The 26,492-nt window shown below is 31.7% G+C and overlaps 3 protein-coding genes across 5 annotated transcripts; 2 read left to right on the top strand and 1 right to left on the bottom strand.

The window, feature by feature from the left end:
- Positions 1-5,859: 5,859 nt before the first annotated feature.
- Positions 5,860-10,266, bottom strand: LOC132726676 (uncharacterized). Of its 3 annotated transcripts, none has more exons than XM_060712020.1 (3): positions 10,131-10,266; positions 9,376-9,515; positions 5,860-9,082 (listed from the first exon to the last, which is right to left on the bottom strand). In XM_060712020.1, exons 2-3 carry the CDS (start codon positions 9,484-9,486, stop codon positions 8,144-8,146), a joined length of 1,050 nt encoding a protein of 349 aa, XP_060568003.1. In that variant the 5' UTR covers positions 9,487-9,515; positions 10,131-10,266; the 3' UTR covers positions 5,860-8,143. The 3 variants fall into 3 exon arrangements, with proteins under 3 accessions (XP_060568003.1, XP_060568001.1, XP_060568004.1); XM_060712018.1 differs by having other exon boundaries at positions 10,118-10,214; XM_060712021.1 differs by lacking the exon at positions 10,131-10,266 and adding an exon at positions 10,077-10,118.
- Positions 10,267-11,534: 1,268 nt separating this feature from the next.
- On the top strand, positions 11,535-15,400 carry LOC132726677 (uncharacterized). The gene is made up of 3 exons (XM_060712022.1): positions 11,535-11,840; positions 12,153-12,286; positions 13,044-15,400. Exons 2-3 carry the CDS (start codon positions 12,176-12,178, stop codon positions 14,019-14,021), a joined length of 1,089 nt encoding a protein of 362 aa, XP_060568005.1. The 5' UTR covers positions 11,535-11,840; positions 12,153-12,175; the 3' UTR covers positions 14,022-15,400.
- A 7,263-nt stretch (positions 15,401-22,663) lies between these two features.
- On the top strand, positions 22,664-26,214 carry LOC132726679 (short-chain collagen C4-like). Its single transcript, XM_060712024.1, has 2 exons — positions 22,664-22,933; positions 25,222-26,214. Exons 1-2 carry the CDS (start codon positions 22,702-22,704, stop codon positions 25,848-25,850), a joined length of 861 nt encoding a protein of 286 aa, XP_060568007.1. The 5' UTR covers positions 22,664-22,701; the 3' UTR covers positions 25,851-26,214.
- Positions 26,215-26,492: the final 278 nt, after the last annotated feature.

Raw genomic sequence — 26,492 nt, 5'->3', positions numbered from 1 at the left:
CACACTCACACAAATGGTGTTTGGACGGTTGGCATCAGATGGTGCTTTTACGAAAGATTTTACATTTTATATAGAAAAAGAACAAACTGTCTATCTCACACCTAGCGGAAATCTCCTAGCCATATTACTTGACACGGAGCTTCGTGCCTTATATTTCTGTAAAGAAGAAGTTTTAAACTAATACAGTTTCCATTCGACAAAGTTATCAGACATATGGTGTGTGAACAGTTCTTTACAAATCGCCGGTCAAAAAGTAACATGACAGGTGCAAATGTCGGGGTCATAACTCCTTGGCCTAAAACTGTTTTCGTTATATTTCTGTAAAGAAGAACTTCCAAAACTCATACAATTTTTAATCGGCACCACAATCACACATAACATATTATTCATAAAATATGAAAATAAAGAATTCCTTAAGAATACTACAAATGGCAAAATTGAAATTGGTCTCATTGGTCGTAATGATCTTGCAGATTGAAAATAATTGAAAATGAAGTGCTATTTGATCCGTTTTTCGTTTCTTTTTTATTAAATTTGAAAATATGATTAACGTAGTGGGGATACGGTACTTTATTTTATAAGCTTGTTCTGTAAAAGAATGAGTCATTTTTGGTGCATTTACAAACAATTCATAGGCTTTTCTTATTAAATATTCACTATTAAGGAAACTTTTTTTCAGGTAAACGTTTATACTATAATGATTTGTCTATAAAGGTTTGTAATACCAAAGAATGTTCTCGCCAACTTATTTTGGAAAGAAGAGAGTTGGAATAGATTAATGCGTATTTGTTAGACAGTACATCTAAAAGATCAATGTTCTCTGACAAGATAACTTCACTTAACAATTACAAATCCTGTGTCAGATGGCATCAATTACAATGTATATCACAAGGAAGTTTTAGATATCCTGACAGCCTTCATTTCAGATAAATTAAAAGAAAACAACAATACACAAAGAAAACATCAGAAAACATATTTAATAACATCAAAAATGATGTACGGGCGGCGATAATTTTATTTTCATTGTATGTAAGGTAGGGAATGCATTCTCATATTACAAGGAAATGATTTTCGTTTCTTCGATGTCGCATTGTTTTGTGTCATAAATATATTCCATGTTAAGGATAAATTATTGATATGTGGCCTGACGTGTTTTTCTCTTGTTATGCGTGAAATGTTTTTGGATACAAACAAAGCAAGAACGTGTTGCATCGATTAATAAAATGTTTTCCAATGGCTGCTGACAAGCGATAAAAATTTTGGACACATTTTGCGCATTCCTCTTGTTCTCTCTGCGACCTAAAAGAATCACCGTCATGAAAAGCCCCAATTCGCCAAAAAACTTACGGATTGAATATTGTTAACTTCTCCAGTAAAATCACAAAGATGTTCTATAATTACAACAAAAATTATTGTTTCAGTAACACAGATGTTGCAGAAACAAATTCTGTGAAAACATAATAAAAAGCCGAACCCTTTTTCGATAGTAATATAATTTTTGATTTAACTCGTTCAGTACTGAATCTATGTATTAAATAGATAAGAGGGATTTTGATAAAAAGTAAGATTACAATAAAGAAAATATCATTTCTGGTCTATCTCCTACTTCAAGGTTGTTATAAATCCGTCAACATTGTTATAAATCGTAATAATATGTTATGAATAACATATGTTATAAATCATATATATGTATGTTATAAAATATGTAAATCTTTTTTGCTTTTATATTCAAGTTGCAATGACTATTGAATTATTCTATTAAAGCATATCTTGATTCATACAAGTATAATTAATTAGTGTGCTTTCTTTAAACATAACGGCTCGATCATTTACCAGGAAAACTTTTTCTAATTTTCTAAAATACAGAGGGCGAACCTGTATAAACATTAACAGAGAATTCACGGTTACATTATAAAAGAAAATATTGCAGGGATATGAATTCATAATGTCATAAGCTTGATAAAATAGCTGCTACTGAAACGTTGTTTAATCAATTTTCAATAATGAGACGATTTTATGAACAAAAATATCAAGTTTTAGAAATTGAATTGTAGTTTTCTTTTAAAGAATCCGAGGAATCATTAAAATGATATAATTTGGTTGATTAGAGAATTAAAAAAAAATTAAATTAACGCCTGTCGCCGGTTTCATAATTTTGTAATTTGTTCTTGTTTGTTTTGTTCTTATTTTTTTAAGTTTTTTTTAGGCAAGAAGGCAAACCCGTTTATTGTTCCCGTGAGAGGTTTATAATGTAGGGCTTTTCAAACATCTATAATAAAAGATGATAAATAATTTGCGATTCAATCAAGTATTAATTATTATTTTCCAAAATCATACATAAGAAAAAATATTAAAGCACAATAAAATAACAATACCATGAAGGTCTGTTTGTACGTTTCTTGTTTAAGGTGTCATGCATTTGTATTGTGTTAAAACTCTCAAAGTTGTATGTCTAAATTTTAAAGTCTTACAATTGAAATTAGATGCGTCATGCCAGTCGGCCTAGTTCGTGAGATTTGTAATTTCGACATTTTGAGTTCGATTCCCGGGCTGGCCTACTAAAATTACTTAGCAATCTTTCGGATGAGATTTTGAATCGAGATCCCGCGTATCAGTGCTGAAACACTTGGCATTCTAAACAACCAGAATAAGTTTCTGGATTGGGGCATATTTCTGTATCCGTATCTTGCACTATCCCCCTAAATCTAAAATGACTGTTACTCTTCTGGAGAACTCGCTCATATGGGCAACCGGTGGCGAGTATAAATAAACTCAGATACACAGACAATAAATGTGTTCTAAACAAATGATACACATTGTAGACATTGTAGACATTAAACCTTTTCCGACGCAGACATAGTAATATAACTAAAAGCAATTGTAATGAATATGGTTGGAAACTAATTCACTGAACATTTTGTTTTCTTTTTTTCAAACATATTATCCATTTATTTAACGAAGGAAAGTTTCCGCGTTTACATCAATCAGTTAAACATACGAAATTAATTAGATGGGTCATAAAAGTAATTTATTTGTCTACAAGTCACGACGTTAAGATCCAAATGTTTCCGGTAAGTATCTGTACATAGCGCTTCGTAAATGATTATCCTGTTTCCAGATATGTAGTGTTATATGTCATGGCAATTTTTACGCGTTTTATGACATTTTTTTGTTTTCTTGGTTGTTGTTAATGTTGTTTCTTGTTTTAGGGAGGGGGTAGATGTTTTTATAGATTTTATTTTTTGTTTGTTTCTTATTTGCCTTGTTTTTTTAGCTATTTAAACGAATTTTCTTTCTTAGATTACTTTAAAAGAAATTATTCAATTTTTCGGTGATACACTCCTCATAACTCTCGTTATTAGTTTGCCTGAGATTATTATTCAGTTGTTTTTCGCCATTATGAAGATGTTCATAAAAGAAATATTAATATAATGGCGGCTTTGACTGAAGGACAATAAAAAAGAAACAATTATACAAAAATAAACTTTGATACAAAAAAGCAAATAGTAAAGTCCGAGTGGCGATAAATATGTCTTTATTGTTTGAAGAAGCTAAATAGGGAGCGAAAGCGGCAATGTTTGGTGATCGGCATCAAGGTTAATTAAACATATTTTCCAAACTTCTGTTTCAATTTGTAATAAGAATTTCAAGATTCCGGCTATAAGATATAAAGTCCTTCAAGATTCCTGTAATGCTCCATATTGTATAGAATGTCTTACTGTAAATCCAGTTGTTTTTCGCATTCACAGCTTCGTTTCCTAAAATCTTGTTTAATTGACACCACAATTGAGGTTTTTGACGTGGCAGGACTGGACTTTTCAATTATTTACAAAACAATTGCTGTATGTCTAAACTATTTATTCATTTGCAAAGTTCAGATCATTCCCTTACCCTGTCTTTTTTTAATATTGATAAGCGTTGAAACGCTTTTTTCTTAAATTGGACTAGAATTATAACTATCGATTTTCAATTTAATTCTAAGTATAACTCTATATTATCCTTTGCAAACTTTACCACTTCAAATGCTCCAGTTAATCTATGTTATTTTTTAGATTTAATGTTTAAAGGCTTTTAAACTCAGAGCCAAAACGTCCGTGCCCTAGTGGTTAAGATCGTTGACTTCAAACAACTTTCAACTTATTGCTGTGGAATAGAACCCCGACAGGGACTTCGAATTCTTTCATGTAAGGAAATTATCAAGCTAGCTTACGGAATGGTTCTTCGCAGATATTCGTTCGTGCCTGAAATAATGCACGAAAGGGCACCTCCACCAGTAAAGCTGGATAATCGCCATCGACCTTCACTGTGAAGCCCAACAAAAAAGGAAAAGAAAAGCGCCTTTAATCATATTAATCATAATTTGACTTCCATACAAAATACTAATTCCATATCATTATACAAATTGGCGACAGAGCAAAAAAAAGCAATAGATAATTCGTGTATATAGCAAGTTAGTTTTTGGTGCTTATCTTTGGAAACTGTAACAAGATACCAAAAACAAAAGTTATTGAGGAATATAAATAATAGCATAAATGCGCCTTTAACGCCTGAGCGATATAAAACAATCTTGGACTGAAATCGTGCCAGCCTTGCAAAAACATATATTCTTTTATCATTCATCGAATCTTTTCTTAGTTTACATCGTTGACAAATAATAATAAAAGACAATAAATCATATGAAGAAAATACAAATCGGACAAAAAGATGATCATCTGATTAACTTGAATATTTCTGCAAACGAGACGCGTACTGCACAATAAGTTCCAAAGACTTAACACACTTTTGACCTCGATGTTAAGTAAAGTACTATCTAGCTATTATCTCAAGACATCCATACAAAACAAGACAGTCTAAAGGACAGCTAAATCCCCTTACGCAGTGAACATGATTGAGTACTTCTTGACCTTTTACCGACAATGACGTTGATGTTGTGTCATGTGATCATTTGTGCCAAATTATTTAAAATCTTCCATAAAGTCAAAACGTTATGGAGACCATATAACGATGACCTTGGGGTAGCAACCTGGATGTTGAGCTCTGCAGATTGTGTCATGGTTGGGATAATTTGTGCCAGGTAATTTGTCAGTAAGTGGACATGAAAAATAGATGTTTTTATATTTGACCTTGGAGTGTGACACTGACCTTTAGGATTGTTACTTGGTTATTGTGCTCTGCCAATGGTCTCATAAAGGTGATCATTTCAGCCAAGTTGTCTCAAAAACATTGCAGCGGTTTAAATGTTTTGGACAGACAAGAAATGTCTAACATTTGACCTGTAAGTGTGACCTTGACCTATGGTAGCAATTCAATTATTGCACTTATAATAGTGATCACTTGTGCCAAGCTATTTCAAAAAAAATCATAGTTTTTAAAGTTATGGAGGTGACACGATTTGTAGACTTTTATACATTTGACCTTTAATTGCGACCTTGACCTTGGAGTTAGCAACCTAATTTTTGCTTTCTGCACATGTTCTTATAATTGTGATCAATTGTGCCAAGTTATTTAAAAAAATTAGCGGTTAAAAAGTTATGGAGCGGACACTACATGTAGACTTTTTATTATGAAATGAAGACTTTTAAACATTTGACCTTTAAGTGTGACCTTAACCTGGGGGAGCACTCGGCACATCGTCCAATTATGGTGATCACTTTTGCCAAGTAATTTCAAAAAAAATTCAGCGGTTTAAAAGTTATGGAGCGGACATGAAAAGGTTTACGGACGGAAGAAGGACAGACTGACATACGGACGGACTGATAGACGGAGGCCATTCTTATAATCCCCTTTACGCGGAAGGGGATTAACAACAACAGCAAAAATCAAGAGAAAAATAACTAAAAAAGAACATGACAAACGAACAACGGTGTACATTTTTAATATGTTCTAGTAGACAATGCAGTCTTTACAAAAAGTACATGATACTGATTGTTAAAATATTTTCCTATTTCTTCAGTCCATAGCAAGGAACAAATGAATGTTTTTAATATATTCTGGTAGAAAATCCAGTCTTTGCAAAAAGAGCATGATGCTGATTTATAAAATACACTGTATTTTCCTATTTATTCAGTCTCTAGCAATGAAGAGAAAGTCTGATATAAAAACGATAGTCACTCAAGTACTTTATTTTGAGCATTCCTTTCATTTTACCGATTGCCATTCATACAATGGGATAGATTTAGTTACGTTGACATTGTTCACTTGCTATGGATTTTCATTCAAAACCATGAATCTAATATTCTGACACACATTGTCAGAAATACAAAAAACGACAAATGCGTTTAATGTCATAAAGCCATTGCCGGGCAAATTGTATTCAATTTAAATAAATGAATATTTGGTCTTTCAGAGTTCACAAAAGATGAGGTGATATCATTAGAACTGATATCAGTGTTCCATGCCAAAGCATTATCTAGCTGTATATATAAGAAATATGCACCACGAAGATAAAAAATAATTGGCTCGATTTTTCGTGTGTTTTTTCTTTGTATATATATATACAGAGAAATATATTTGTAAGTATATGATAACTTTATTCAAAAACTATGTTTTCTAGAAAATGGTTGTTGTATAAATTCTATATGCACATATGAAATGACTTAATCTAATAGCTACATTTACACATAAAGAAAACATAAGCTGTAAAAATAAGTGTAAAAATAATATGTCAACCATTATCTAAATTGTGAAAAAATTTGGCTGTGAAAATAAGCGTAAAAATAATATATTTTAATCATTATCTTAATTGTGAGAAAACTTGGCTGTGGAAATAAGCGTGAAAATAATATATTATCCCTTATCTTAAATGGACATGTCTATCTTATAATCCGGACAAAACCATTCATCATTAGTTTTTGGGAAATTTTAAAAATAAGCGCTGTCTGAATAGTGAAAAGTGCAGCCTGCATAGATATGTTGGCTGATCTTGGTCTGCACTAATTGTATTGCTAGATTCTGTAGCTTACAGCAAGCTTTAGGTTAAACAACTAAAAAAGTTTCGAGTGAAGGTTTTACTCATAACTTTAAGGGGAAAAAATCTCGGTCATTTAAAGTATATATTTACAAAAGGATCTTTGTCAAGAATAGAAGTAAAAATTAAATGCTTCCGCACTGGAAGTAAACTATTTATAATGGCTGAAATATTGTTTTGAATTTTCAATTTGAAAGTACATATGAGCTCATATTTGCGTTAATTTAAAAATGTACACTATTGATGTGTTTTGTAAAATATCAAAATAAAGTAACCAGAATATTTTGTTACCTAAATATCATTTTTCTCACTAGTTAATGAACTGTTTGAAAGCATTTGAGTTACTTTACCAACAAAACATTTCAAACTTAACGATATTTGATTATCTATGCGCAGTTTATATTGTTATTTATTAACACAAGCGCTTATTTTTACACACATTTCTTAAACGGTTCTATAGTATTCTCACAATATATGCATTATAATGACATTTTATCAGAAATTCACTTTTAAGACAAAAAGATCCGATGCAGTTCCTTTTAGTATTAAAATAATCGCTTGCATCGATGAGCATAGGAGCCAAACTTAAAAATCTTGAAAAAGACAAGTAGTTGACAATTGCAGATCCATTTTGTCCCCTAGCACCGGCTTAAGCCGAATTCAACCCCAACACTAAACGTTTGGCAACAATAACCATAGATACTTTCACGTGGTCCATTTCAATACTCAGTCAAGTCCATTTTAATTAATAGTCAAGAGTATTTTTATTATTTCTATTGAAACAAGTTTGTTTCAACTTTCTAAGAACTCCATCACAATGTCAATCTCGGAGTGTTACTTGCGTATATGCATTCATTCCTTTTATAAATTTTTTTCTCCGAAGGAAAACATTAAGGACATCTCAAGCTAAGTTCTAATCGTACATAGACACTCGGTCACTGATAAAATGTTAAAAATAGTGTACTAACTTTCTATGAACTGTATGGTATGTCATTTAAAGGCTTAAATTATTTTATGTGACTGTTTGGTCAACACCAATAGAGAAGATATCTTTAAATATTGACGCAAAGCATAGTATGTTTACATAAAGAAACCCTATATTAGAAGTATGTAAAAACATTATGTGTATGGATTTGTTTTAAAAAAAAAACACATTTTTTCATTACAAACAAATGATCAGTCCCTACATTCGACACCAACATCCTCGCTATGTCCGCAATCGGATGTGTCATAATCAATTTCACAATTAAACAAATTCTTTTCTTTCCGGTTACATTTAACGTTATCAAATAAAATTGGGCCAGTTCCTTCTCCATAATATGCACTTTGTCTGGGAACGCCTCCGCCATTAAAGCCCAGTGTCCTGCAGGCAACCTCAGCTTCACTTGTTCCAAATTCATCATCGCATACTGTCCCCCATTTCCCATGAAGGAAGACTTCGAGTCTACCAGAAGAAGCCGATCCGCCAACTAACCGTACGTCCTTAAACTCCCCCGATGATGACAATAGATTAATTATTTTCTCCGAGTTGTGTACTGCCGCAGAACAAGTTTTAAACACTTCTTTGTCTGAACTAGACTTCTTCTGCTCATTTTTTATGTTGCTAAGACTCGAGATAATGCTTTCACTGAAATTTTTATTTACATCCGATAGAGCACCTAGTTTGAGTGTGTTCACCAATTCACGATCTTTGAGAGCAGTTACATTTTCTGAAATTATCTTAAGTATTTCTTTGACACTAATAACGTCTTCCAAAGTATCTTTTGTGAACGACATCACTGCATTCACAACATTGCTTGTTTCATTAACTTTGTCAGCTATTTCATTTGAATGCTTTTCGATTCTTTTGTGAAGACCTTTTACCTCATTACCCAAATCCTCTTTCCAAGAATGAAAGAACATTTTTTGATCTTTGAAGCCCCGTTTAAGTCTTTTGACTTCTGACTCCAATTCTGTTCCATCTGATTCTGGTTCTTCCTCCTTACTGTCAGGAGCAGATGTTTGTACTGGAGTAGGTAGATGTGCTGTTTGCAAAAGGGACGCATTAATTATCATACTAATTCGTTCCAATTCCTCAAAGTTCCTATCAACAGACTCTCTAAGCATACTTATATCCTGTGAACATAATAAGAATATAGATAAAGTGCTAAACTGGCTCATATGAATCTATCAAAAAGATCAATACCATGAATAATAATCTGATAAAAATCTCAAGTAAAACATATGATGAGTTATGGTTTCTTTCATATCAAATGCGTTGAACTAATCTTAAATATGACATTCATATATGCCAAAATTGTCCTAACGACACTACCCAGAATGCACACTATAGAACGTTTGTTAGTTAATTTTCCATATCAACTTATTAATACAAACATAGGTTATGATACATAAGATGCGTTTCTTACCTGATAGGTCATTGTTTGCATTGAAAGCATTTTACGCTCTAATTTCCTTAAACGATCGCAATGCACAAACAATATGCAAATGAACAGGATGCCTGCTTTGACGACCCTCATGTTACTACAACAAATTTGGTCACCTGAAACTACGACAACTATTATTACTTATATAATAATTATTTTCATTACATTTAAGGTTTTCTTTGTTTGTTTCATTTTACGCCTTTTCCCAACAGTATTTCAGTCATATAGGCGGGTAGTTTCCTAACCATCGTTCCTGGAGAGTTACACCAGTACTAGACTACCTTCTTCCGTGCTAAACTACCAAAGCATCTCCCGGGGATCGAACCCACGCCAGAGAGTTAACTGAATTAGAAGTCATCGACTCTAACCCCTTGATCACGGAGGCGGTCTCACATTTAAGGATATACATGTTATTTATTATATTATTATTATTATCATATACATGTTTTACTATGGTTAAGAAAACTCATTAACAAAGCGGATTTTATCTTTCTTAATTTATTATCTGAATTTCATTTATTATTTATAAAGATTGGTTTTTAAGTATCATATCAAAAACCAAATTATATTTTTAAATATTGATAACATAATTTTAAAATGTCAGATTATATAACTTTTATCAAGAATTTGTTACCATGTTAAACAAAAAGTAATTAGTTGCAAAAATCTGAAATTATATTTACATAAACTTCTTAATAAATGTTAAAATAAATCTTATCTTTACACAGAAAACGTACACTTGAGCTAAATTTTATCCAAATTCTAGATGTTTTGCACATAGAATTGATAAACAACTTTGTAACCTTGAAACTAATCATTTAATTATTGCCGTTGGTTGTATAATTATGGCTCGGTAATACTTACAGCACTTGCGGTTTCTACAGCTTTACTTACTGATAATTGGCACAAAGACCATTATAAAACGGAAAATGAAACAAATTTGGGTGTACCATTCAGTGACCTATCTCGGTTTTATAACAGATAGAGTTATTGGTTGATTCCTCAGTAGAAGAATAAAAGAGCCCTAAATGAAAAAACAATGTCGGAACTTATTGAAATTCCTTGTTGAAAAAGGATCCGATGTAATTAAGCCTGTGTATCACAGACAGCTTTCAAAAAAGAAAACACATTGAAATCTTCTTGAATGGTATTTACAAGGCCTATACATAAGATATTTGGCAAGTAGCATTGTCAAGTGGATCTCAACAATGGTTGCTTGCAACAAGGGTCCATATGGACAAAACACCAGATATATTTCAAAAGAATGAACATTCTTTACGGAAAGTGTTTGTTTATAATGTCAAAAAGTGTGTATACTCTAGAAAGAAAAAGAACATTATTTCTATTGAGAATGGCATAAATTTTCAACAAACAAAAAATACTTACAGTACATTGTTTTGAGCGCCTTAAATTCGATATTAAGATAAAGTAAGTTTTTTGTATGATAACAAAGGATCAAATAAAACGACTTAATTTGAGTTACCCTTTAAATCAGCACGCCTCCAGATTCATCCAAATTTTCATGAACATTTTGAAAATGTATTTGAATGTGTACTATTGTGAAGTTATCAAAAGGAAGCAATTAACACATTATCAATGACAAAACAACGTAAATTATCAAAACGTGGTCAAAATATGCATGAATAGCTTTCACTGCGTTAGTAACGCAGTAGAAATATAGTTTTAAATACTGAAAAATCAGTCATTAATCGCATATAATATGTAATCTTGAAACGTTTTACCATTCCTTAAGTCTTAGTACATTTTTCTCAAGTTTGATTTTATTTAAATATTTTGACTCATCTGGAGGCATGTATAATATTCATGTTTGTGTTATCATTTTGTCAATATGTCATTTTTAAATGAACTTGAAATTTTAAAAAGTGTATAAAAGATATGTGTATATGAAATATAGTAAACAAAGAAGGCATATTTAGACATTTAGTACAATATTAAGAGCTCAAATCAATTAAAATAATATTAACATAATCTCAATCGTTTCGTCGATACTAATGTCTGCGAGTTTAAGATTACACTTTCTATTGTCTAATCACATTGTTTGAGCAAAGTCAGGTTTTGCTTATCTTAACAAAATGTTTTTGTCTGACACTTTTAAATGGAGACTTACATCTGAATTACCATCATTAAATCGAGATATGTCACAGAGCGGAACTCCTAATTCTGTTACATTTTCTTTCATATAATGGTCATTATGGCCAATTAATATGTATAAATTTAGAAACTGTAAGTGCTACAAGTATTAACGAGACATAATTATATAAACTGAAACGTAAAAAACGTCATATTTCAAGTTCACAAAGTTGTTAACAAAATACTTAAGACCAGCCGGCAAAGCATCGGATCTATTTTGAAAGTTAAGTTCTCGTGTGCAAATGTTTGAAATTCGAATATAGATATAGAAATTGATTTATTGAATATAAACGAAGGTAAATGTAATTTTATTATATATGTGCAATGGATAATCTTTGGTTTCTCATAAAAATATTTTGGATAAGAATATATTCTAATAATTTTTTCAAAATTTTATCAATTTTTCAAAAAGAAAAACATATTTGGGTTTTTTTGGAATGTGAAACCCAGCGTATCATTTTCTATAAAGAGCATAAATGATATTCAGATATTTAACGTAGTTAAAACCCGATTGATTTATCAATTATTTATTTCTCTTATAATTCACTAAATATTATGACAATAAGGTAAAAATGATAATAACAAGTGAAGTATTGTCCTGTTTTCAGGTGGCCAAATTTGTTGTAGTAACATGATTGCCGTCAAAGCAGGCATCCTGTTCCTTAGCATATTGTTTGTGCATTGCGATCGTTTGAGGCAGTTAGAGAGCAAAATGTTTGCAATGCAAAAAATGACCTATCAGGTAAGATGACAATGTTTTGTTTGTTTTAATTGGATTTTACGTTACACCGACACAGCATAGGTCATATTGCGACGTTCCAGCTTTATTGGTGAGGTCTAAGGCGCCCATCCGTGCATTATTTTAGGCGCGAACGAGCACCTTAGCAGAATCAACGACATAAAACATATAAATTTTAAATTTCAAAAATTTAAGTTGATATGAAAATGAACTTTCTTTGTTATGCCTTTTTGTTCGTATATTCGAAACATATATCACAGTTTGAGAAATTATTTTCACTTTTTTTTTCAGAAGTCTATTGCATTTGATAAAAATACAATAATGCCTCATTTAAAGGCACATAATGCCTCAAAAATCATTTTTTTATTTTTTTATTTTTTTTGTATCTTGTAACATTTTCCACAAAAAATGGCCATATAGATGAACACACTTTTATGTATGTTGTCAGTTGTTATAATCATAGTGCTTTAGTATTTTGTACTGAAGTCAAAATACTGCTTTGTTCACATTTTGCTCTTTTCGACACATCACTGCACGTTCAGTGCTACTTTCATCAGTTGTTAAAATCTAACGTGCTCTAAATTCATAAATAAAACATTATTAATCACATGTTGGACATATCTAAATTTTAATATTTAAAAAAAACATATGAATTTCTGAGGCATAATGTGCCTTTAAATTTGACTTGAGATGTTGGCAACATAATTAGTCAATGTATTTACCACTTTATTAAAACAGTGTACAAATATTTTGTCCACAGGATATAGGTATGCTTAGAGAATCTGCCGATAGAAACTTTGAGGAATTGCAACGACTTAGTATGATTATCAATGCATCTCTTTCACAAATATCACATCCACCTACTCCAGGACAAACATCTACTCCGGCCAGTAAGGAGGAAGAGTCTGACTCAAAAGTAACACATTTAGAGTCACAATTCAGGAGGCTCAAAAGAGGTTTCAAGGACCAAAAACTGTTCTTTCATTCTTGGAAAGAAAATTTGGGTAATGAAGTAAAAGGTCTTCACAACAGAATCGAAAACATCCAAATGCAATCAAATGAAATAGCAGACAAAGTAAATGAAACAAGCATTGCTGTGAATACAATGATGTCGTTCATAAAAGAGGATATTGGGAGTAATATAAAGGGTTTTCAAGACAGTTTAGAATACGTTATGAAATTTAAAGACACACTTGAGTTTATTTCAAATAATGTAACTGATATTAAAGACCGTGAAGATTTAAACACACGCAAACTAGACACTTTATCGACAGTGAATAAGAATTTCAATGAAAAATTCACTTCGAGTCTTGAAATCATCAGGACTGAACAAAAAATGTCTACATCTGGTAAAGACGTGTTAAATACTTGTTCTGCGGCGGTACAAAACTCAGAACAGATTATAAATTTGATGAACGCATCTGGTGATTTTAACACTATAAGGTTAGTTGGTGGATCGTCTTCTTCTGGTAGACTCGAAGTATTCATTAAGGGCGCTTGGGGAACAGTATGTGATGATAATTTTGGTACAAATGAAGCTACGGTAGCCTGCAAGGCACTGGGCTTTAAACGTGGTACTTTCAGACATAAAGCATATTATGGGGAAGGTTCTGGTACTATATTATTTGATGAAGTACAATGTAAAGGATATGAAAGGACTTTGTTTCATTGTAAAATTGACTATGACACGTCCGATTGTAAACATTCGGAGGATGTTGGTGTTTATTGTTACAACTGAACCAGTGTTTTTTACGAACCAGATTACTTATAACTAAGCCATGCAAATGATGCAAACAAAAATGCATTGTTTTATTACATTTTTTCTACATTATTAGCTCGTATCAGGCCAAATTAGCAATGCACTACCGGTATTATAACGCCTACGGCTTCGTACGTTGTTAAATAGACGATAAACACCGCTCAGACCAATATTATATCTTAAATGAATTGTTTTTATTGCCACATTTCGAAACAATACATGTAATCTTTTTTAGTTTTCTACAACAATTTTAAATGAGATTAAATTTTGGTTTTAAGTGTCAAGTCAAACATTGCTCAGATCTAATAAAAGCTTCGAATTATTCTAATTAATATGCACGCATTTATATTTTTATTTGGTATGAGGTTTACAACATTTTTGCTTCTATTTTAAGCCTTTTTTATTCCTATTCAGATCTACATTTTATTTTTATCCATATGGCAATAGCTTTTGATTAATGTTTTATTCTGCTTTATTATATTACTTTTTACGTTTTCATATTCTTTATGTGCATGTAGATTCAATATTAAATCGTCGTCTATTTTTCTGTAGAAAACTTTGTTTTTTACTATCATTTCATTCATTTGTAAATAGTTTCTATATTTTGTATTCGTCTTGTCTAGTTAGATTTGTACACTATTACAGTGTGCCCATGCCACGTGACTTTGAAGATCATTTTTTATGTAGCAAATTCACCGCTTGATTCATTTCTTTAAAGTCACATTAGCTCTTTATTTCTTTATTTACTTTGACGAAATAAAGTTGAGGCTACGGGAATAGTTATTTCTCAAAAGATGTTTTGGTCTGAAAACGGAAAACTATATTTCCCTATAGTATGTGTCGTAAGAAAAAAGATTGGGGAAAAATATTTTCTTATTCCTATTTAATTTTTCTCATGTGTAATAGCTTCATTATTATGTTGTTTACTTTTTGTTGTCTAATTATTTTTTATATGACTATTTTCTTTATGTACATAAAACTTCTATATACAGACTTTTTCTATTGCAATAATGTCCTTTTGTGCATCACTTTTTTCTCGTGTATATTTTCCATAACATATCGCCTCGAATTCTGTAAATTTGGCAAAATTGGATAATTCTTATTCCAATTCAGCCAAACTTGATCAGACAATGACCTTATAACATTTGAATCTTAAATTCATTCCTTGAAAAATGAAAAAAAAATAAATAAATAAAGCGAATGAGTTTGTATTGTTTCTATAACAATGTTTCTTCTCATTGCTAAAAACTGAATATAATTATAACTAAAAATATGAGTAGGAATCATCAAATTGCTTTGTTTTTGTACATTACAACACTTGCATGTATCTACTTGAGATTATTTATACATTTATATTATGTCGACCGTTTGTTGTTGTTTTAATTTTGATTTCTTTGCTGTTGTTGTTATTATTGTTGTTGTTGTTTGATTACATTTTTTCCTTGTCTGGCTGAAGCAAACAGTCCCAGTCTAACAGTGCGACAAAAGAAAATCAAACGAAATCGTATTCCGGTTTAGTCTTGACAGTTATAACTAACAAGTCAAGTTCATACGCCAGTCATTTGCATTCATAGCCATTTGTTTTTGTCCCAGTCAAATAGTACTACACTGATCATCGAAGTCATACGACTGCTATGCCTTGATTTTTTTCTGCATCTAAAAGAGTGAGAAACAACACAATAAATACCCTATTCCAGTATATTTTGGACAAGGCGGTTGAATAATTAATGCTGACATCTCTTCTTTTGACCCGTCGAATTGCACTTAAAGACGTCTAATTCATCTGTTCACACTGATTTACACACAAGAACTTGTTGCCACGAGATAATGGGTCGTGGCAACGAGATGATATATTGATGCCACAGTATAATAAGTCGAGGACACAAGATAATATCTTGAGGCCTCAAGATAATAAGTTGCGGCCACAAGATAATAAGTCGTGGCCACGAGAAAAAAATACTGCAATTGTCTATTCCACCATAGATTTATATACGATCATGAATGAAAATGAAAAATGTAAGAATCGGCGAAAATGCAATATTTTTTTCTTAAAAGTCATCCAATCCCTTTCCGTCAGTTTCCTGATTAGGAATGATAGCCGAGTTGATCCGATTTCTTTGTGATCATGTTTCTGCAAGCGTCTAGAGGTATTGCTCCAACACTGTATTGAATTAACTCCTTAAAAATTGGAAAGCATAACATGATGGGATGGTCCGCCAGTATGTACGAAAGTAATGGCAATGTTATCTTTGTCAGATTAATATCAATTTATAAAGTGTTAAGTCAAAAATAATCTGATCTTTTCCAAAATATCAAATAATACAGGAAATATTATGATTTGCCACAAAAACAATACCTTCAAACATGACAGTTATTTTGCTAAAATTCCCTTACTTTAAAAAATGCCGTACATAAATTGTGACGTATATCTGCAATCTACTTCCAATGGTTTTAAGGATTTAAGAAATTTGCCCCAGATAGTGATAAAACAACAACATGTACGGAGTAACATGCATGTAAGTGATAAACAATGCAGAATATTTGAGTTAATTAGTACGATTTTGATACTAAATCTTAGTGAACACGGAGCCATGTGCATTTTAAAGAACAACTAAGCTATGGAAACATAGATATTGTAATAATATTTAAAATGACATTATGCCCATCCAAGTGTTCAGTGAACAAGAAAAAATATAAGAAAAATTTTAATTTTGACATAATTGACGTTTTATATATATATTACTATGTGATCAACGCTACCAATGATCAGTGTTACCAATGACCAACGTGACCAATTATCAATGTGACCAATGATCAGTGTTACAAATGATCAACACGACCAATGTTCAACGTGACCAATGATCAACGTGACCAATGATCAACTTGACCAATGATAAATGTGACCAATAATCAACGTGACCAATGATTTATGTGACAAATAATCAACATGACCAATTTTCAACATGACCAATTTTCAACATGATCAATGATCAACGTGACCAATGATCTACGTGACCAATGATCTATGTAACCAATGATCTACGTGACCAATGATCTATGTGACCAATGATCAACGTGACCAATGATCAACGTGACCAATGATCAACGTGACCAATGATCAAAGTGACCAGTGATCAACTTGGATTTTTCTATTAATATCGTTCAGACTGAATCGGTAAATCTCAATTCTTAAAAAAGAGTGGGACAGTTTTTTTATAATAATTAAGGTAGTGTTTGCCAATCTTTAGAAATTTATTACTAATTCAACTCACATTGACAGCGAGAAACAAATTGCATTATTGCATAACTTTGTTAATTAACCACAACAAGAGCTGTCACATGGAAAATGCTTTCGAAAATTACCAGTGGTTGTTAGTACAAAGCAACGAAGTAATTGAACAAGTTAAATGTTGATGCTGCACATCAAAGACGCCGCCAAATGATGTAAACAGTCACAGGTGATGTACAAAATCAGAATTGAAAATCGTTCTCTATAACAGTTGAATATCCGAAGCACTAATAATTTTTTTCTCCATGTTCTTGTTATCATGGTATTTGTCTGAAATTCTGAAATGTTTGTCTGTTGCGACAATGATTGAAACGTCTTGTCGAAGCAAAATAAATTGGATAACAAGTAAAATTAAAATGATTGGTAAACTTAAAATAAGTTCAAGACAATATGTGCCGAGAACATAATATTTAATATTGGTGCGAATTGTTAAATGTTCGAATGACTTTGAGGACGAACTGTCTGTTATTTAACAAATAGCAAAAAATTGTCTGTAATATCAAATAATAATAAATAGTTAAAAATATAAATAAATTGATAGATATAAATCATCAAGATATGCCAGGGGAACCATAATTGGAAACTGAAATGTCATTATAACTCTCTCAACGGTTAAGTTTTATAGACTGCTCATTGGTACGTTATTTATTAGGTAGATAAAATTAGATACTTATTGAAAAGAATATGATATTCAAACATGGCACTATCACTTCAGTTAAACGTTTATTTTAATCCATTAAAGCTCTGTGACATGTTGTACATCAGAAAAGCTATTTATTTTTTTAGAAAATTTGAAAACAATGTGAGATAATTAGGGTGAAGAATTTTTATTTAAAGGCACATTATACCTCAGAATAAGATAAAAAAAAATCTTCTTAAGAAAGGGCAAATGAGAGTTATATAATGTTTAAATAATAGTTTTACATAATGTTAGATTCTTCTAACCTCAAGAAAATAGCAGTAAATGTGAAATAATTTGTCATTAAAAAAGTTAAAAGTAGTATTTATATTTCCATACAAAATACTATTTCACTATATCTGCACTTATTGCCAAAAAGCAACAGTTCCTGTTAATATCCAATGAGTTACCTTTTGCATACTATAAGGTAAACAAAATTAAAAGCTTTTGAGAAATAAAAATAAAAGCATTTCTGAGGCATAATGGGCCTTTAAAATGTCCCTGCTAATATAATTACAGCCTTGAACCATGATCTTTAATAACAATCTCAAAGAGAAATGTGTCGTTTCATGTGAATATATAAAGTGATTAATTGATACGAAGTGGCACCGGAAAATTATTGTAAGTGTTACGGCCATGTCAATGTCAATTACGAGAAGGATATTGCAATTATTTATTCTAAGTGTCGAATTAAATAAACGACAAGGTCTTTCTAAGTGTTTACAAAAAAACTAATAACGCGACTGTAATAAGTTGATTTTCGAAAAAAAAGTGTTTATACTGCAAGGAAATGGTGGAATTCGTTCAAGAGAACCGATTTATTTGTTCAGTTGTTTTTTTCAAACACTGTGTAGAATATCATATTTACATTTTGTACATATTTAGTTTTCCGTTTTTATACATATTCAAAACGTTAAAGGCACATTATGGCTCAGAAATCTATATTATATAAAGGTATTTTCTATAAATGTAGCGAAATGTAAACAAAATATTATTTTGACTTCCATACAAAATACTTATTCACTGTAATAAAACCAATTGCCAACAGAGCAAAAGCAACCAAAGATAGATCTAGTCTATGACAAATGAGTATTTTTGGAAACTGTAACTAGCTACCAAAAAGGAGTTTTGAAAAATAAAAATCATAGCACTGCTGAGGCATAATTGGAATTAAAAAAAAAAAGAAGAAAATATTTCAAAATCCAACGCATTCATTTCAAGTGTTACGCGTTTTTGTTTTTTTTTTTTTTGTTTTGTTTTTTTATTGTTGTTGTTGTTGTTGTTGTTATTTTGTTGTTGTTTTTTGTCATTTTAAACAGCGCCTGTGTCACTCAATACAAAATCAGCATCAAGCTTTTTCATACAAAGGGAATTCAGAACTGAATATTTGACAAATAAATCCTACAGAGTTATTAAACCTTTATGATTTGTTTAAATATTGCAATTAAAGGCAAGATGCATTCGCTTAGTTTTTATCAGATACATAAGGTTTCATGATGATATTCGCTGGGGCCATCAAAATGTTTTTTGTTTGTTTTTTTTTGTTGTTTTTTTTTTTTTTTTTTGTTTTTCAATAAATTATGCAATTTCTTTCTTCTTTCTTTTTTTGTACTTGAATTATTCACTGATGTATTTTATAAAATATATATATATAATATATATATTATATAAAATAACTATGTACGCAAGTCGCTCGTTTACATGTCACAAATACAATCAAACATCATTTATAATTATGTAAAGTATTGTTAAATGTAATCATACTTTAACCATATGTTTAGATTAAATTTATGAAAGAAGAAAATAAGAAATAGTCGGTTTAAACTTACTGCAAACTTCTTTGATAAAACTGTCTCATACACCAGTTTACGTTAATAATTGTAATACTTTGCGGGGAATGAAAAAGTACTAAGAGGTGGTCTTCTGATTCATTTACGGGCAACACAAAGTCATATTTGTTTGCCCGAACTGGGAAAAAAATTGCCGTCTGCTTATTTAATCGTCTGCTTACTGTTTAATGAATATACGTTTTTCAAGGGGGAAGCAATCTGGTTAAATACTACTTTGATACGTAAAATTCCTCTTGTTAAAGGGACACCACTTTAGGTTTTTTATTTGTTTGGGTCGTTCAGACCAAACAAATAATGGTAGCGAAATTTCAGAGCCTAATGCTGTTAATTGCAAATGCCTAAAGTAGTCCACTTTTTTGAAGCGGTTACTTCCCTTTATATGTACACTAACGCCGAAAAATTCAGGGAGATCAATGCGTAAAGATTGTCAAATGAGAGGCGCATTAATTTTCAAGCAAAGTAGTTCCCGAATGGTCGAAGATTTCTAATATTGTTATATTCTTTAATGATATATATTGTTATGAAATTTGAAACTAGTCTTTTACTAGAAGAGTATTCTTTTAGGATGGTATATCTGGACAACATTTCTAAGCTGGTTAAAATGTTTATGTTAACTTTTACTCATTTTTTGTTGTAAAACAATTGAGTCATTAACAGTCCAGGACATTGGCACAGCTCAGTTATTTTTAGATTATGAGCATACCTCATTCCAAATTTGGAAAGGTCGTGCAGCCAAAGGTCGCGCGACACTTAAGGTCGCGCAATAGGAAAGGTCGCGCAGAATCAGCTTTCCCAGGCATGCTAGTTCCAAATATGGAGAGGTCGCGCAATAAGAGACTCTCAATTGATGTTAACAAAGCATAATTTGGTCATATCAGATTTTATGAATGGGATTCCTTACTGCTTTATCTATGTACAGGTTACTTGGTTCAAATGTTGAGCTGTATGTTGTAAAGCTGGAGAGATTATATTTCTGTTGTTTAATGAATTATCAGTCAGTATTATAAGTTTATAGAATTGTCAATCAGTAGTAAGTGTATTGGTCTTATAAGCCATATATAGTACATATATCTTTATTAATACAAGTGTATTTTGCACTATTACATGTATTAAGTTGCATTATTGGACAGATAATAATTATGCTATTGAGTGTTAACATGTAAATTTATATAACTATTATGTATTTTTGTACTTATGTTTGTATTTTACAACAGTCTGTATACCTGAACCAGTTGCAGGCCATTTTGAACATTGTTAAGGCATTGTCAGCACTTTTAATAGGTTGCGCAACATTCAGGTCGCGCAATGAGTTGTGTGCCAAACTGGTTAGCGCAAGTGGGTCGCGCGACAATCTACTTTTGCACACCACCCTAGCTGCGCAAACAGAAGGTTATATAAGCTGGGAACTTTTCTAGCTGGGTTTTTGAGGAGTTTTGTAGTGAGTTGGGGTTTTTGAGTTGGAGTTGGTTGAGTTGAGTTGGCTAGTTTTTGAGTTAGAAATTGAAGAAATGTATTTGTTGAAGTTGTTAAGAATTTTACTTTGGTTTTGACTGTTGATAGAAAATAAAATGATGCATTATTTTGATTTACTGCAAAAAATATAATCCTGCTTTCACTTGGACTTGACTTGTTCATTATACCAGCATAGAGAAATGGTTTACTTTTAAGCGAAAAGAGTGAATAAACAAAACTTTTCATAAAGAGAAGGTTTTCGTAACAATATGCTTACAGTAAGCTCCATGATTATTTACATCTGTGTTAAAAACAACAGGTTTAGCGTCGAAATAATAAGCTACAAACCCTAATTTAGAATAATAAGGTTTTCTTCAAGCCGTTATCATATAACTTCACGGTGGCCGAGGGGTTTGCACGCTCGCTTATGAAACAAGAGGTCTGGAGTTCAAATCCCAGTTGACGCATCTCATTTTTTTAAGTCAAATAAACATTGAGTTGACTATCAGTGTTGCAATTAGTATTATAGCCAATTTATTACAGTTAAAACACTGGAAAGCATTGGTGACACTATACAAAAACAAATTGTTTTATAATCTCACAACCTATTCTGAGACCCAAACAAATTCAGCGCCTTCTGTGCTTTGATTTATGTTGGGACTGGATATAATTTTTCGAAATAAATAATTATTCTAATGTGAAAAATTACCCAGAATTCAATTCGTTGTAGCACTTTTCACTTAAATCGGGCTAACAATAGCACAAAAATACGAATTTCTGAGTATATTTCTTAAATATCCTTTGCAAATCTTAATCTTCCTTTAACATGTTTAACATTTTAACTGACTTATTGTACGTACACTGCATCTTGATGTTAGTTTCACACCCAACCCTTAAACTTGCAATATTTTACAATAACAGCTTCTGTAGTTATGCCTTAACGTGTATTTATATTTTATCAGAGATATCATATATTTGATATCTAAAATTTCTATTATTTTTTTTGTTCAATATCGTCTTTGTTCCCAATTTTATATTGTGGGATATTCTAATAATCATTCTTGAATATCACCAACAAATCATACGATTTCTATGTCATATAAACTGTATAAAATGTCCATGAAAAGTCAAAAATACATAGATTTTATTATTACTACAAATTGACAATGGCCTAAAAGGAAATATGTACTTTGCTGTTCTTGATTATGACTTAGAGTCGGACTTGTGAAATAACCAAAGGTCATTTGCATTGTATTCATTTTTCTTAACGCTTCAAACACAATTGATTCCAAATCCGGTAAAAAGTTTCTGACTCATGAATTATTATAATCATAAGACGTTATCTTTTAATTTACAGACTAAATCATTTTGTGACGTATGTAAGGTTTCATGGACGGTATGGTCATAGGCAAAATGTCTGTTCTATTATTAACCTGTTTATTGTACTTGATATTGAATGGACATTTCATTGCAATGGATAATGGACTCAAAGAACCAATATGTACATCAAGATTTGACTATGAGCATAAGATGTTACATCAAATGGTATTGCAGGAAATTGATCAAAAGAAAATGAAAGAATCCATCAACGATCTGAATACATTGATAAATACTCTGAAAGGTAAATTTTATTTTTTTATTATACTTTAAATTAACGTTTTACTGCACAGCGTAATGTGACGTCACATGGTGTTATTTCGATATTTTCAATATTTTTTGGCAATATTCTCAAGGGGCGGGTAATCTGTAAAGACTTAAGAAAACGTACTGTTATAGTTCTCTCCCCTCATAAAAAAGCTATGAAACAATGCACAGCGATGAAAAAATACATTAAAATGTTGGTTCGGTATAATATTAATAAAAAAAACTCCACATCGGTCCCGGATTGCTAATATGCACTATTATACGACTATACCCACAGCAGAGCTATTCAAAAAGTGCCTTCTTAAGTCTGAAATGTGCGGCTCCAGCTTGAGCCAGTTGAAAGACAACTATTCACATGCAAAATTTTGGTTATAAAAATCTTGTGTCGCCCTTTTGTATTATAAAGATAAAGTAGCGAGATTTTACATTCTATCGTTGTACTCTTAGAGCAATTGCAATTCAACGTTGAATTCTTAAATCCTAGTGAGTATAAAAACGTAATAAATCGCAATTAATTTAACCTTATTTCTCGCATATTTCCTATGAAAGCTATAGCTTATTTACAGAACAAGTTACTATAGAAATATGAAATGTTCTTCCAAAGAGAATATTTAAGATGATTCAGGATTGTCAGCCATGTGAAAGTTGTCCCGAATTCATATAACAACAAAGCTCACAATGAAAAATGATGAACAATTTGCAATAACACTTCCAGGTCTATGTTTTAAGGACCAATATAAACAAAAAATAGAAACAATAACAGAAAAAATATTTACCTTGAATGTGCTAGATTTCTGAAGACGAAGTAAAATCTTTTGCAAAGTTTTATGCACATTTCATGAATGGCAAAATCCAATTCAAAGTCTGTTTGATGTAGATTTAATGTAGATGAAAAAAGGACATGGTTTGGTCGAAATCCACATTTTTGAGTAATGATTATTGGATAGTTACCTATACTATTAAACTATCCAATAAGTGTGTGATGTTTCAACCCGGTGGTACCTTCAGTAGTTTTGAAGATGCAATTACTTAACCGACGTCTGACGCCGATACTGACGCCTGGGTGAACAAATTAGCTATTTCTATTCTTCGAATAGTCAGCTAAAAACAAGATCGATGTTGCATCTTAAATCTTAACAGACCATATTTTAACAGCCTCAATCAGGACAACATAGCAGCGTAAGGAAAGTTTGAGCGAACTTGATTACGCAACACGAGAAGGAATCCAGTTCATCGGAATATGAATTTAATATGTTGGACAGCAATTTTCGGAATCAAAGCCTCAGTATTTGTATCTGCCTACACCTCCCCTTTGCCATATTACCCCCGCCAAAAAGAATACAAATGAGTTGTGTGTTCAAAAAGCTCCAGAAAAGCTTTTATAATTCTCTTATCATTTGATCATCTAAATTATATTGATTCATTCCATAATTATGTTAAAACTAAACTGCTGCAGACAATCATAATTTTCTCATATGTAGTTTTTGCCTATTACATATGATACGGTCTTTTACAATACGTTTAACATGCGAATAAGGAAACTTACCAAATTTTAGGTCCAAAACTTTATCCATTAATCATTGTCGCAATACATGTTCACAGTCGGTTTCAGTGTTGAACATTTTAACATGTGTGTAATAAATGAAGGCGGATACTGTCCGATGAAATACGTGCACGAAAATTCCGTGCGATTTGCCTATATTTAACACTGCCTAATGGCCATGTTAATATTTTCTATGGTTTTAGATTAGGAACATTTGTGTATTTTCTTCAAAAGTGTTTTTACAGACGTGAAGAAGTCAGTTCGCTAGGACAAGTAAACAATTCTATGCTCGGCTTCGTCTTGGACAATTTGTTGTTTATCTTAGCAAACTGTCTTCTTGCAGACGTAAGAAGACACTTTTGAAGACAAACTCTATCTGTAGCTATTACATACCCTGGTGTTATTTTATTAATATATCCTTACTTAAAATATGCTTTTTTTGCTTTATTTCACGTTTTTAATACCTCTTAGTGCTTATTAACAATGTGGGTTGTACAATCCTCATGATTAACATTGTTATTAGATTCAAAGACGGAACAAAAATCATAAATGAAAAGAAAACGATGCTTAAAATCCATTTAAAAATTTAAAATCCGTAGAAAACTGTATATAATTGTCTTTGATATACATGTACTTTCCTTTTCGATTAAAAAAAAATAAGTAAACTGACAGAAAAAGTAAAGAACTATTTTTTGATAATTTCATTCTCTTGATTTCTGCAGATGAAAATGCTGAATACAGAAAAGCAGTTAAAGCAGTGGAGGACAATTTGCATAAGATAGAGGTCAAAGGCTTCCGTGGGAGCTCTGAAAGTTCGTATGTTCGTTGGGGAAGGACAAAGTGCCCTGCCAATGGAACAGAGCTTGTCTATAAAGGATTTGCCGGTGGTGCGCGTTATGACAAAAAAGGCGCGTCTAATTATCTATGTCTGCCTGACAAACCGTTATGGGGTGCGTATGAAGATGCGGAGCAATCGTCTGGTACTGTATGGGGAGTTGAGTATGAACTGCATCAAAGAAACATGGATAATTTCTTTGGAAAACCTCTGCATAACCACGATGTGCCATGCTGTGTATGTACGACAAAGCGATCAAATGTTCTGATGCTACCTGGTAGGAACGTCTGCTATGATGGTTGGACATTAGAATACAGCGGATATCTTGTGAGTGATCACGAGACACATCACGCAAGCGAATTTCTTTGCCTTGATAGTGGACCAGAATTTCTTCCCAAAGGCTCATCTGATAAGAACGGAAGATTGTTTTATTTTGTCGAAGCACGTTGTGGATCACTTCCGTGTCCGCCTTACGTAAACGGAAGGGAACTGTCTTGTGCAGTATGTTCAAAATGAATGATTCTATATTACAAATAGTTTGTGCAGGGTTTAACTTAATAGTACGACAAATACAAAGTATAATACACCTATAAACAGTGCCTGCATGAACTGCGAATATAGCAAAGGAATATCTAAGGAAAACCAAAGGGTTATCTGTCCTGAACGCGAGTAAAATCGACCTTGCAATATTTAATTCTAAAACAATACAAATAACGCCGTTTTTAAACTACTGGGTAATCGTGATTCATTGTCAATGTATCTTGTTGACGTATTTAAGCTCCGTATCAATAAAATAAACTTCAAAATATCTTGTGAATTCTAAGGTTCTTATTAAGTTAACTGTTAAAGCTGCATGTCTACAAATAGGCCAAAGTTTTCCATGAAAATCAAACATGAGAAAAATAAACTAAGATTTTAAGAAAATATTCAATATTCAAGTAATAATTTACACGTTACGTGCGATTAATGACTGATTTAGCAATATTTATTGCCATATTTCTACTGCGTGACCAACGCTATTTTTGCATATTTAGACTTCTCCTTGGTAATTTACGTGGATTGTAAGTCCATTTGCAAATTGTGAATTATTTCCTTGTTCATTTCACAATATTTAACTTTTTAATACATTTTTTTGAATTTTCATGAAAAGCTTCTGGA

Source organism: Ruditapes philippinarum, unplaced genomic scaffold, assembly GCF_026571515.1.
Source record: "Ruditapes philippinarum isolate M1 unplaced genomic scaffold, ASM2657151v2 ctg1506_1_1_1_1, whole genome shotgun sequence".
Taxonomy (NCBI): domain Eukaryota; kingdom Metazoa; phylum Mollusca; class Bivalvia; order Venerida; family Veneridae; genus Ruditapes; species Ruditapes philippinarum.
The sequence above is the reverse complement of the archived record's forward strand: the minus strand, read 5'-3'. Positions and strand labels throughout refer to the sequence as shown.

Coding starts and splice junctions, on each gene's coding strand:
- LOC132726677 (XM_060712022.1), top strand. CDS start 12,176: ATGATTGCCGTCAAAGCAGGCATCCTGTTCCTTAGCATATTGTTTGTG. Junction 12,287..13,043: donor TGCAAAAAATGACCTATCAG/GTAAGATGACAA, acceptor TTTTGTCCACAG/GATATAGGTATGCTTAGAGA.
- LOC132726676 (XM_060712018.1), bottom strand. CDS start 10,211: ATGATTAGTTTCAAGGTTACAAAGTTGTTTATCAATTCTATGTGCAAA. Junction 9,516..10,117: donor CTCAAGTGTACGTTTTCTGT/GTAAAGATAAGA, acceptor TAGTTGTCGTAG/TTTCAGGTGACCAAATTTGT. Junction 9,083..9,375: donor TGCAAACAATGACCTATCAG/GTAAGAAACGCA, acceptor TTATGTTCACAG/GATATAAGTATGCTTAGAGA.
- LOC132726679 (XM_060712024.1), top strand. CDS start 22,702: ATGGACGGTATGGTCATAGGCAAAATGTCTGTTCTATTATTAACCTGT. Junction 22,934..25,221: donor ATTGATAAATACTCTGAAAG/GTAAATTTTATT, acceptor TGATTTCTGCAG/ATGAAAATGCTGAATACAGA.